This window comes from Solea senegalensis, unplaced genomic scaffold (genome assembly GCF_019176455.1).
Source record: "Solea senegalensis isolate Sse05_10M unplaced genomic scaffold, IFAPA_SoseM_1 scf7180000015688, whole genome shotgun sequence".
In the NCBI taxonomy this organism is placed as follows: Eukaryota; Metazoa; Chordata; class Actinopteri; order Pleuronectiformes; family Soleidae; genus Solea; species Solea senegalensis.
In genome coordinates this window covers 74830-88157 of record NW_025321418.1, presented here as the reverse complement: position 1 = coordinate 88157, position 13328 = coordinate 74830, and the positions used below count along the sequence as shown (strand labels likewise).

Genomic DNA, 13328 nt, shown 5'->3' with positions numbered 1-13328 from the left:
ACCGCTGATCGCTGCATAAACTGCTGCTTTATGTGACTGTATCAGACTGAGTGTGTGCTCCGGTCATGGAGGACGTACTGAACAAATATGTTTAATTAGGACGTGTCAGAATGGTCAGTTATGACCTCTATGTGACCTTTTCTTAACAATGTGTTTGTTTGTACGTCGCTGACTAAATACTGATGTGAAGTGGTGCAAACACACGTTTGCTGACTTTATCCGGCACATTAGCTTCATATATAAAATCCTCTGTAAAACACTGTGCTCCACTGTGCAGCCACCAACAGCACACTTGTCCCTCCGCGTTGACATAATAGCGCTCTTCCTCCCTCGCCTGCACTCTCGCAGGGACAAGGTGGAGCTAAGGTGGAGCTAAGGTGGAGCTCTCCAAGTAAACTTACTGGTGGGCGGTAACATTCATGGTGAAATGCGCATGCTGCCATCATAAGCGCAGGGAATTCAACGTGGAGTGTTTTATGGCCTATACTTACACTAAGGGGGACCACGAAAACATGACTGAGTATTGTTTATCCACACTTTGGCGACTGGAAGGGCCTCCAGAGTCCCAAATATAAGTATTAAAATGGTTAAAAAGTAGATTTTGCATAATATGTCCCCTTTAAGTGATTTACATGCTATTACATTCCAGAGCCATTGGAGGGCGCCATTGTCATTGAGGTGGTATTTCATTAGAGCCAGGGGAAGAGTGTTGATGGCCTTAGACTGCATGGGCAGTTTGAGGATATCACAACATCAACAACATCATCGCTTGTGAAAGTGGTTTCTCTCACATGCTAGTGCTCAGTTCAGCACCTTCAGAACTCTCATAGAACCACTCACACTCAACATAAACTGTTACCTGGCTCTTCAACAGGAAGACCCTTGGGTAGCATGAGACCGACTGATCCCTCCTCCAGTGGTCCCCCATCTGACAGTTTCCTCTGCTCAACATCCAATGGACTTTCACTACAAGGAATTGGTGAAGTCAGGGTGTTTTGATGTCGGGTCGTTTCGGGAACTTTAGGTTCTGTTATGAATTCAGAAAAGAACGGAAACTCTGAGAATTGTTTTCCCTGAATCGTAGGCTGAGAGCTGGGGACGAGAATGAGAGCTGTGGAAGGGACCAGAGATGATATGCTCAATACTTCATGACTGACTGAAGTTTGAACCGATGTTGGAGACCAGTGTTGGGCACTTGACTGCTGTGCATCACAAGTGCTGATATTGTCGATCTGGACCTGGAAATCCATATTTGTATCGCCACTGATCAGTTTCATGAAAGGTTCTTGACTGTCGAGTTTGATCCTCGGGGTGATTTTTGTAGCTTTTTGTCAGGGTACAACACGGCGGCTTTCAGACATGGCTGAGCACAGAGGAAACTGAAGGAAACCTTGATTCTTCAGCTGAATCCTACAGAGGAAACAATAATGCACTAATGAGTGATGTCGATATACTGAGTGTTGCCATTTAAATGTTTTTTTATGTATATATATATATATATATAAATGATTAAAGAAACTGTTCACATGTATGCAGCTGAAAAATTGGACTGTTTTAATTACAAATAAAAACTCAACTTATGCCTTGATTTTATTGGAGCCTAATGTGCTGCTTCTAACGTCACCTGTGCTCCTGCAAACCTCGTGCCTCCAGAGTTCCTCGACCAGTTCCTCCACGCTGTGCTTACAGATTCCCCTGTGTGGGGAAATCATCACAGTCGATGAAACTAAACCAGTGAAACATCTGAGCAATAACTCATATTATTTACTAATAATAAAGTAATGCAGTGTGATAAACACCATAACCTCACCTGACTGTCACCGCACAGGTTTGCATGTGATGACTCCATTTCTTCAACCAGCCGGTTACTATAGGCAGAACTAAGGCATCACCGCGCCAACACCATTCTGAAGACGCCAGCTTGTTCTGGTGCATCTGTAATCCAGAAATATACGAGCCATTAATGGGAATCCATCATCACTTTCAGGGTTTGGCAGTTTGTCACGTCTTTACCGTCCTCAATAAACTTTATCCTCTCATAATGTTACACCTTTTAGCACCAGTGTCGTTCACCGTCCTCTCCACTGTCCTCTGGTCACAACAGACAGGGTTCCAGTCCCAAAGACAGTAACAGATACGTGCACTCAGACATCGATGAAAGATGCATGGGGATTATTGTGAGTGAAACAATAGAGGGTAATGTACACCATGCGACTCAGAAACACTGAGGAACATCAGGACAGTGTGGTGACACACACACACACACACACAATGTTACATTTATATACTTAAAAGACACTGTGTGTGTGTGTGTGTGTGTTCTTATATTACGGCATAGTGCAAGGTGCTGGCAGAGACAAGGAACCACAGCCAAGGTGTGAGCTCAGCTCAGCTAGGTTACATTTCTGGATGTACAACACAGATCAAGTATACAGTGTAGGAGACAAGTGCACCAGAGAACTAAAAGCACTTCATACATATAAGACCATACTGTTGTGCATAACACAACAACAACAACAACAACTGTAACCCCCTAATTAAATCTAAGAAGTATGAGTTTTTACACACAAGTAAGGCTGAAAAAGAACAGGAAAGAAATCAAGACATGAGCTTCTTTGTGGGTCAGTACAGAAGTGTTTTAAGTCAACACTAAAGGTCCTGATATACTTCTGCATTGTGTGTATGACGTGGTTTGTGCCATCAACGCGCCCAGATTTCAAAGAGCGCGTTGGGTGTGCATGGACAGGAAAAGAATATATTATTGTTCCAGCATTTGTTGGCTTTTGTTTTATTTGTTTTATTTGTTTTATTTGTACATCCCCAGCAAACACACTAAGTAAATACAATAAGCTTTTTTTTGGTGCTAGCAATAACAATTGTTTTACCAATATTTACTTGAGTGTTTAAGGCATTGAAAAAGAAAAATGGCCATTGTTATGGATGTGAACTTATTTTCAATTCACAATTTACCTTTATTACTATGACTACCCCCTCTTGGAGCCATCACCTGATCGTGGTGGAGGGTTTTGTCCCAATGATCCTAGGAGCTCAGTTGTCGGGGGCTTTATGTCCCTGGTAAGGTTATGGAAGTCAAACAGGTCTTAGGTGAGGGACCGGACAAAGACCGGTTGAAAGGCCGAAGAATTGAAGAATCAAAGAAATCGACTAACTTTCCCTCGCCCGCACGTGGATAACGAGCGCCGGCACAGCCCGAAGATGCAAGGAGCCTGAGCTGGTCCAGAGCTCAAGAGGTTCCAACCAGATATATAGTCGGGATATATCGCCTTGACGCACAGCTTGGGCTCCGGAACCAGTCTCCCTGAGAGGGGTTGGACTCTCTTTCACTCAGGAGTTGCATGAATATGCCCACACACACACACACACACACACGCACGCACGCGCGCCTGTACATGTATTTCGTGTCGTTAACAGATGTTTAGTTTGCAGTTTTTCCAGTTGTGTCTCTTCCTTCTGTGTAGACATGATGAAGGTCCGCTGAGAAAACACTGCAAACCAATGAGAAGATTACAAGAAAATACAAGAGTGAAAGTCTGACATGAAAACCAATGTAATGGTAAATCAGTCATGTCATGTGATGATTCTACAAATTCCCTTTACACACTTTATTTACACAACACATTGCAGGTCTTTTCCATTCATATCTGCAGTGTTTTGGGGTTTCACTCAAACTCATTCTGTTTGTTTTCTCTTCCTCCATTTGAACTTTCAAATTCCTTGTGTTTGTGTCAGCTGACACTTTCATCCTCTGCGAGTGTTAACAGTGCAGGATCTTGATGAAGGCTTTCCGAAACTCAACGTTGAAGGTGGTGTAGATGATAGGGTTGACGGCACTGTTGAGGTAACCCAGCCAGGTGACGCCACTGTACAGTGAGGGTGAGATACAGCAGCTCGTGCAGTGGGCCTTCAGCACATGTGTGAGGAAGAAAGGCAGCCAGCAGATGATGAACACACCTTGGAGACAGGACAGGAACATGTGTGTGTGTGTGAGCGACATGTTCTACATGCGGCACATGACGCTAACAAGGTCACATACATGTTACTGCACATGGTTTGCATTTCGTAGACTCATCTCCTGTAACGGGAGTGTTGACTTCTTTATTTTATAGTTTTGTCATCAGGTGACATTTCTAACCCTGACCTTTAACCTCAATGCTTTGAGGCATACAGTTGTACTCTAGTTATGAATGTTTTTGTTGTCTTTCTCAACCATCAGGATTTAATAGAAAGCAGGAGTGAAAAAGCAGGTGTTGTCACGGCCGTTTATTCCACTGCAGTGACGAAGCATACTCATGAACATATTATCACCTGCTGCTCTATTTCAGATAGAACCTCGGTAAAGTGATCAGTGAGACGGACGAGAAGCACAATGTCCTCATCGTGTAAATGCCCCACCGTAAAAAAACAAGAAAATACTGAGAGATATAAGAAAACGAGGACAAGTTGGATTTAAATAATATGTCTTTTTTTCCTGAAGAAAATCTCTTTAAAAAAAGATTCATGTGTTATGTGAAAATAATATTTACCCCAGCATTTACCCCACCCCAGTGATGCTGCTCACAGGCCTCACACTCACACAGTTTGATGAAGTATTGTTTTGATAATAATAATAATAATATTTGATAATGTATTGAATTGACTGACTGATTGAATCCACTTGTTAAATATTATTTGTTATATTAGTTTGTTGAATTATTTAAATGTTCATTGTACTTTCATTTGGAAATATTAAACATAGCAAACTGAATATATGGTTTACTTGTTTATATATGAAGTCAACACACACACACACACACACACACACACTTACCAAGCACTATAGCGAGCATCTGTGTGGCCTTCCTCTCTTTCTGCTGTGACAGCCTCCCTCTCACCCTCTCTTTTGTGATCCCCTTGCACTCCTTCCATCCCTCCCTTTCCCTCATGCCATCATCGAGGGCCGGGGGACGGGGAATCAGGACCGATCGGGTCATGGTTGAAGGAAGAACCGGGGAAGGTCCGACTGAGATGGACAGAGAGATCCTCGTCTGTCTTGTGTGGGTGGAGGTCTGGGGGCCAGTGGGAGGAGCCAGACTTGGCTCAATTTGTGGCAAAAACTGACTCGGCTCCAGTTCAAGGGGATGAACCACCGCCGCCGCCTCCTTCACCAAGGTCTGACAAAAGGGGAGAAACGGTGTAAACTGTAGCTGCTAATATAATGGAATGGAAAATATAATATTAAGAATCAAGCAGAGCATCACTGGGCTTCTGTATCACTTTGTTTAAAAAAACACCTCACCACTTTCTTGCGCTGTGGGGCTGCAGCGGCAGGCCTCAGGATCAGGGTGCACAACTTCACATCCTCAGGCTGTGTGCACTCATTCTGAAAGGTAAGAGGTAAATTAGCCTGGTTAATCTTATCTAATCTCCATCTTATTTAAGACCGAGCATGAGTCTGGGAAGGGAGTAGTCCCCTCCCACTTTCATAGAAGTGCCTCTGTATGCAGTTGGATGGACCTACAACCAATCAGACCAATGATCTGAATGACTGTTTTTGTGGACGTGAATCATGGCGTCCACTGACGTTTGCTCCGAAGAGTAAGTCACTTGAAATGTAAGCAGTAGCAGAATCAGCAGGTTCATCATCTTCATGTTAAGTGACTGATTCCCTCATTTAAGAGATTTGAAGTTAACGTGTCTGCAGAGGAAAGTCACCCATGCTAGAGGTTCACGCTCGTATCAATAATCCAAATGTAAAAATAATGATGTTTCAATGAATGTTTCACTCCAGTTGCCTTTATCTACAATGTTCCGGAGAACTTGTTTAACATGAAGAGCTGGGACAAGCTAATACAGAGTAGTTGATGGTGCAAGTTCAACAAAGATTTTTTGTTCAGATCTGAGGGTGAATTTCAAAATGTTTCTGTTTTACCTTTCCAAGTCCATGACCATCTGCTGCCTCCGTCCTGTCTTGTGTGTGCACACTATGGCGGCGTGATGGGACGGTGCGTCTGGCCCGTTTGCGCAGAACCACACAGATCTGCACATACACCAGCAAGGTTACGATGAAGGGGACGTAGAAGGAGGCCACAGAGGAGTACACCACGAAGGCTGGGTCGCCAAAGCTGCACGTGGTTCCTTCCCCACTGGCTAATGGAAGGATGGATACGTTTATAAGTTTATAAAGACAGATGAATAAAGTGTGAAATGCACATTATGAATGTTGTACAGACACTTTCAGAGGTTAGTTTTGTTTGAAACATGTTAAAGGAAACTGATACTCCTCTAAATACAGTGCAGTCAGTATGATGAGCTCAGCTGGAACTGGAAATAACAATATACTGCATGTCTTCCCACATCACTGCAATATAATATACAATATACACAACTCTGACTTTCAGTCAAAACGAACATGAGTTTAAACTTCCCTTTAGTCATGACTTGACAATCGTCAACATGTTTTATTGACATCCACACTGACCCGGTGACTATGGAGCCATCAAAGGGTGTCGGGTCAGGACACTGTTGTAATGTTCTGTTGAGTGCATTCATCACAGGCCTTTAATATGGATCAACACAAGAGGAAGAACAATGTCTAGAAATACACTGAGCTAACGGATCACAACTGACACACAGCTCCAGATGAGTTAGGGTTAAAGTCAGGATTAATCGATTAAACCTGAATGAGCTTAGATGCAACATGAGAGCGACACACACACACACACACAGTGTCACCGTCGTCACTCCTCTGTGATAAGAAACACGAGGGATGATGTTTGGTTCAGGAGCGACGCTCGTGTCATCACAATGACATACATCACATTTGAATGTGAACAGGAGAGAGAAGTATTATTCACAGCGAAGTGGTTTCCTTGGAGTTGAGTGCAAGCACATGTGTTCTCATAGCTGCTTTCATGTAGGCGGACGTGAGCTGCTGAGCATCTTCATTCGTGAGACAACATGTGATTATGGGATTATGTGTGTCCACTTTGAGCAGAGCAGACAACACTTCACTCTACCGCTGCCATGTGGAATATGTGTGAAAGCTCTGTGGCTCTGTGCTCATGGACATATGAGAACAACATAATGATTTACTGCACAGGGACAGATTCAGTCGTCCCATGTCCTCACTGAGGAGGGGACAGAAGTCCTGCGCCTAAGCCACACAACTCCGTCAGGCGTTACACCATGAGGCTACATGCTGCCATAAATCTGCTAAATTTGCACATATCTGATGTAATGCATTGTCAAAATATAGTTTATGTTTGAACACAGTTGTAGAACTAATAGTTACTAGTAACTAACTAGTAGTATTTAGTGATTTTATGTGATATTTAACAACAGTTATGCTCCATAAAGGTCTTTTGTTTTCACTTGATGAGCCATAAGCTTAACTAGGATAAGACAAAAACTGCAGAAGCTGCAGATGTTCTTTATGTGCTTGGTGAAGAAGTGGACAGATAAATGACTTTTCATATTATTTCTGTAAGAGACAGTGCTGATAAAAGATGTTTTTTTTCCTTTGGCAGAACATGGAAGGCTTGATCTGCAGCTTAACCCATGCAGAGTTTTCTTGACAGCTCTTCAGTAGGTGTTGTTGTGGTCAAGAGTCTTGAGAATGGTTCAGAATGCAGCAACACGGGTACTGATGGGAACCAGGAAAAGTGGCTCCCTGTAAAATTTAGAGTAGAAATTAAAATCCTCCTCCTCACATATAAAGCACTTAGTGATCAGACCCCGTCAGACCACGCCACTGTGAAAATGGAGGCCTGCTTGTGGTTCCCAGAGTCTTTAGGTGTAGAATGGGAGGAGAGCTTTCACCCTAACCCCCACTTTGGGATGAAAGGACATCAAGTTTAAAACAAGATGTGAATATTCTAGGTAAGTCATCTCTGAACCGCACACCAACAGGTTCACACTCAGTGATTGTGATCTCACATCAGAGACATTGGACGCTCAAGGAAACTATACGAGTAAAACAATTCTTGCTGACTTACCACTACCACTCTTACTACATTTGATATACTGTCCCCTGGATTTATACCATCATCAACATCAAACATACACACACATTTTGTTCAGCATCGATACTCATAACTGCACGTTGGACCACAAATCTGTACCAGAGGCCCTGAGGCTGACAGTGCTCCTGCTGAGACGGTGGTGTGATGGGGATGGTGTCCGCAGGTTGTTTGCACGCGGGGGGCAACAAGGTTGTAATTGTGATCTGTCTGAACCCAGAGGCAGACAGAGGCAGAGTCATAGGCTGCCTTGTTAAACTTGAGTTTGTCTTTGCTGTAGCTCCCCCTGCTGTGTGATGGGATAATACAGCAGTACATTATCATATAGTAACTCAGATTACTCACAGTGCCACCGTGGCAGTCCAAGACTGAATATGGAAAGAACCTGAGAGGACATTATTTCAGTGTCCGACATCTTCAACTTCCTGATTAACCTCGCTTCATCTTACTTCCATGTTAAAAGTCAGATTTTCATCAGACTGTGAATATAAAGTGTCATGTAAACACTATCCGAGTGTTCGGAATTACACACCAACGTTCATTAGAATCAAACCAAACATGCTAAGTGTGAACACACCCAAAGTGTGGAGAAACTGGTGAGGACAGATGACGCTGTTACCAGTGTTGTTGAGTCCAAACAGTAAAGGACAGGAGATGGCAAAAGAGAGGAACCACACCACAGCGATCATCACCGCCACCCTCCTCCGGGAGCTGTATCTGGTGTTGTACAGCAGCGGCATGGCCACAGCTGTGTATCTGCAGGAGGACACACACACACACACACACAGCACATTAGCATGACTCTTTAAGTGACCTACACAGCACTTGATGTGGAACTTCAAAGTGACTAAAGCTGCGGCTTCACATCCACAAAGACACACAACACAGAACTGTCAGCGAGTCGACTCAACGAGCAGGACCAAATATGACATTTATTTCAATTAAAGGGAGAAAATAATAATAGAAAATAATAGTAGAAGTACTTGACTGTGAGTTTCATTTGCATTCATCCATTCATCTTCAAACACTTGATCTTTTTCAGTGTTGTAAGGAAAGCTGCAGCTGTCAAAGGGCTAAAGGTGGGGGTAATAACATGGTCAGGTCACTAGTCCATCACAGGGTCACACACACACACACACACACACACACACAACAATAACCATTCACATTTTATATTTACACCTGTGGTCAATTTAGAGTCTCTAATGAACCCCAATCTGTAGCAGGTCTGTGGACTGTGGCAGGAAGCTGCAGAACCCACACACACACACACACACACACACACACACAAAAAAGACCTTAGTCAAAATACCTACACAGGTGAAAGGGTTTTAGTTAGTTAGTCTAATTGGTATTTGAACTAGTGAGTGTTCATCACCTCTCCACGAGCTCCCCAGTTTGAAGCTCTTTGACCTTTTTTAAAGGTTTAAAAGGTTAAAATGACTTTTGTGCAGAGCCAGCACTTCCTCTCGTGTAGAACGTCTTTGATGAGAGCCTCCTCATTATTTTCATAGATTCTTCATGGATTCATTCTGTGAAGCATGAATTTTCATCTATACAATTGCAATGCCTTGACTTCAGTGAGGTAAGATCACACAGACCATAACCAGAGCCAAAGACAACAAAATTAGATTAAAAAACAACAACAATGGTACAGAGTTGGCATGATCATTTAAAGTTATTTCAAATGTTACGGTTTGGGTTTTTCGTCCCAGTGTTTCCTGATTTTCAGTTTTGGTTCATGTGGGCGCCCCCTGCTGGCTTCTGTCCTGCTGCTCTGCTCTGTTTGGTTTTACATTAACCCGTGCATGCGTGTGAACAGTGTATGTGTAAATTGATGATTCTGTCATCCGGCCCACACCAACAACAAAAGGAAGTCTAAACAGAAGACAGACCATGATAAGAAAATAAGAGTGCACCTGTCGATGCTGATGGCGCAGAGGTTGAGGATGCTGGCGGTGCACATCATGACGTCCAGGGTCAGCAGGATGTCACAGTGGATGAGACTGAAGCGCCACTCGCCCACCACCTTCAAGTAAATACAGTGACATCAATGACTAACCTGTTTTTACATTTATTTATTCATGTTCTCCATAATACAATAAACATAATAATAATAATAATAATAAAACAGAGTCATCCTCTTTTTTAAATCACTTAATTGACATGATTTATTGAATTATTAATAAAGAGCATCTGCTGTCAGTGAAGTAACAGAGTTAAAGCTGGGTTAAAAATCTTTACAGGTGTCATTGATCTGGAGTGTTTACTCAGTGACATGAGTCTCTGACAGTAAATCCAGGAGGAACTCTTCTGATGTCCCACAACATGTTATCCAATCAGGATACACTATAGTCGTTAAAGCTGTTTAATGAGTTACTGTCACTCTGCCAGTACCAAGAACCGACCAGCAGACAGACAAGGAAAAACAAATACTTGGCCCTGAATACAAGGCTTGACAAATAAAAGCTACGCCTGGTTAAGTCTACGGTATCGTAAGAATAAGTTTACCCCGTTATCATCTGTCATTTATCAACATTAGCCTTTACTGATGGAAATTGAAGTTTGTAAATGTGCTCACTCTGAAGTTCATGAAGAAAACAGAGTCAAACTAAGTTTGTGTCACTTTCTTTATTCACAAATTCTACTGCCTTATCCTTCACATGAGGGTCGTGGGGCCACAGGAGCCAGTCCCAGCTGACAGCGGGTCAACGTTCACTCTCACATTCCCCCCCGTGTCCAGGTAACATCTGCATGCAGAACCCAGAGACACGGACACAACATGCAAACTCCACCCACACAGTCAGACATCGTTTTGCTGCTCCACGTAAAAAAGACGTGAAAAGATTGATTTTCACGGTGGACTTTGGTGTGAGGAGAGCACGATTTACAGACTTCACTTTTCAACTGGAAAGTGAAGTCTGTGGGGAATACAGTCTTAACATAAACTTAAGCAGGCATGGGTTTTATTCAGTGAGTCTTGTGTTAAATGGCTCACATTTCTCTGGCAGCCTTGTTTTCATTCATAGCGACGGTCAACATTTCCCTATACAATCTGAACTCTCCTTCTAAGGACAATTCATGAACAGATATACAATAAAAATATAAAAATACAAACCTCTAGGTAGACGCCCCACGGCATGACCAGTGTGGCGAGCAGCAGGTCAGACACAGCCAGGGAGACGATGAGGTAGTTGGTTGTTGTCTGCAGCGCACGCTCCCGAGACACCGCCACACACACCAGCACATTCCCAAACACCACGCAGAAGATGAGCAGTACCAGCAGCACCGCATAGAAGTTGTATGGAGGAGAGGAGGCCATAGGAGCACTGGTGCAGTTAGAAGAGGTCAGCGAGGAGGAGGAGGAGGAGGAGGAGGAGGAGGTGGGAAAGGATACAAGTGGATCTAAGGGCTCATGAGTGACAGACACAGAGGAGAGAGGGAACGAGGGAGGGGAGGTTTCTTCTGACACATTGTATAACGTCATCGTCTTGCTCCAGCGGACATTGTCATTGGCTGACAAAAAAGAAAAGAGAAGAAAAATGATGTTGGGACCAATTGTTGCCCACTGTGCACTGAAGGATAATAAAACCCATCACAGGTATACATCAGAGAACTCTACAGGCTAAAAGTCCACTGGACAGGAATGAATATGACGACATGATGTTAAACTGCAGTATATGAACGATGTCAATGACACAACCGCAACACAACCGCAACACAACCTACCTGAACCAGCACAACAGCTGCTCCCGGGTCCCTGACCTGTGAACTGCACTCAAACAAATCAATAACTCAATCTCTGCTGTCGACTGACCCAACACTAAATCACAATCACTAAAACACACCAAACCAACAATCACTAAAAACACACCGAACCAACAATCACTAAAAACACACCAAACCAACGACTGAAAACACACCAAACCAATGACTACAAACACACCAAACCAACGACTAAAAACACACCAAACCAACTACAAACACCAAACCAGCAATCACTAAAACACACCAAACCAATGACTACAACACACAAACCAACAATCACTAAAAACACACCAAACCAAAAAATCACTAAAAACACACCAAACCATGACTGAAAACACACCAAACCAACAATCACTAAAACACACCAAACCAGCAATCACTAAAACACACCAAACCAATGACTAAAACACACCAAACCAGCGACTACAAACACACCAAACCAGCGACTAAAAACACACCAAACCAACAGTCACTAAAAACACACCAAACCAAAAATCACTAAAACACACCAACCCAACAATCACTAAAACACAACCAGCGACTACAAACACACAAAACCAATAATCACTACAAGCACACCAAACCAACAATCACTAAAACACACCAAACCAATGACTAAAAACACACCAAACCAGCAATCACTAAAAACACACCAAACCAAAAAATCACTAAAAAACACACCAAACCAACGACTACAAACACCAAACCAACAATCACTAAAAACACACCAAACCAACAATCACTACAAACACACCAAACCAACACTCACTAAAAACACACCAAACCAGCGACTACAAACACACCAAACCAGCGACTACAAACACACCAAACCAACAATCACTACAAACAGACCAAACCAACTAATCACTAAAAACACACCAAACCAACGACTACCGCTGTATGACATTTATTAATCACCGTTTTATTAAATTATTCTTATAATTTATTCTTTTTATGTAAGGCATGATATATATAAGCTGTAATGTATGTGAGTAACTGTGATCATCTACAATAACGAAAAGATAGATAGTTACTATTTTAGTGCGAACACCTCTATTTAAGACAATTAAACACGCTGGTTACAAATGACTATAATATACAATAAGCTGCTCTGTAAACACAAGCAAACAGTGAACATTTACGACCCGACTGAAGCTTTGGAACCAAAGTGAATAACTTACCCTTTCTACCTGCTGCTGCTGTTGCTGATCCTGCTGCTGCTGCTGCTGCTGCTCCTGCTGCTGCTCCTGCTGCTGAACACCATAATAAGCCTTGACAGACAAATATCCACTGTTTACCTCACCCGGAGCCTCAGGGAGTCTGTGCTCCTGAGCCACACACAGCAGTTCTACTGCTGCTGAGCCTGGGTCAGTAGAGAGGAGAGGAGGAGGAGCAGCAGGAGGAGGAGCAGGAGGAGGAGGAAGAGGAGTGAGATGGGGGGGTGTTAACCCCTGTCACTGAAGCAGAACCTCTGTTTTCCATGGGAGGAGGAAGCTCATCACTGAGAGCCATGAAATTTAAAATGCAGGAACATGAAAACGT

At 43.0% G+C, this 13328-nt stretch overlaps 1 protein-coding gene across 2 annotated transcripts; it reads right to left on the bottom strand.

Moving 5' to 3' along the window:
- Window positions 1-2814: 2814 nt before the first annotated feature.
- Window positions 2815-12979, bottom strand: LOC122762447 (D(2) dopamine receptor A-like). 2 transcript variants are annotated; one of them, XM_044017632.1, is made up of 8 exons: window positions 12968-12979; window positions 11137-11534; window positions 9938-10047; window positions 8596-8774; window positions 5930-6147; window positions 5297-5380; window positions 4829-5171; window positions 2815-3972 (listed from the first exon to the last, which is right to left on the bottom strand). In XM_044017632.1, the coding sequence occupies exons 2-8, from the start codon at window positions 11503-11505 to the stop codon at window positions 3776-3778; spliced, it is 1500 nt and encodes a 499-aa protein (XP_043873567.1). In that variant the 5' UTR covers window positions 11506-11534; window positions 12968-12979; the 3' UTR covers window positions 2815-3775. The 2 variants fall into 2 exon arrangements, with proteins under 2 accessions (XP_043873567.1, XP_043873568.1); XM_044017633.1 differs by lacking the exon at window positions 12968-12979 and having other exon boundaries at window positions 8638-8774; window positions 11137-11882.
- Between the last annotated feature and the right edge of the window lie 349 nt (window positions 12980-13328).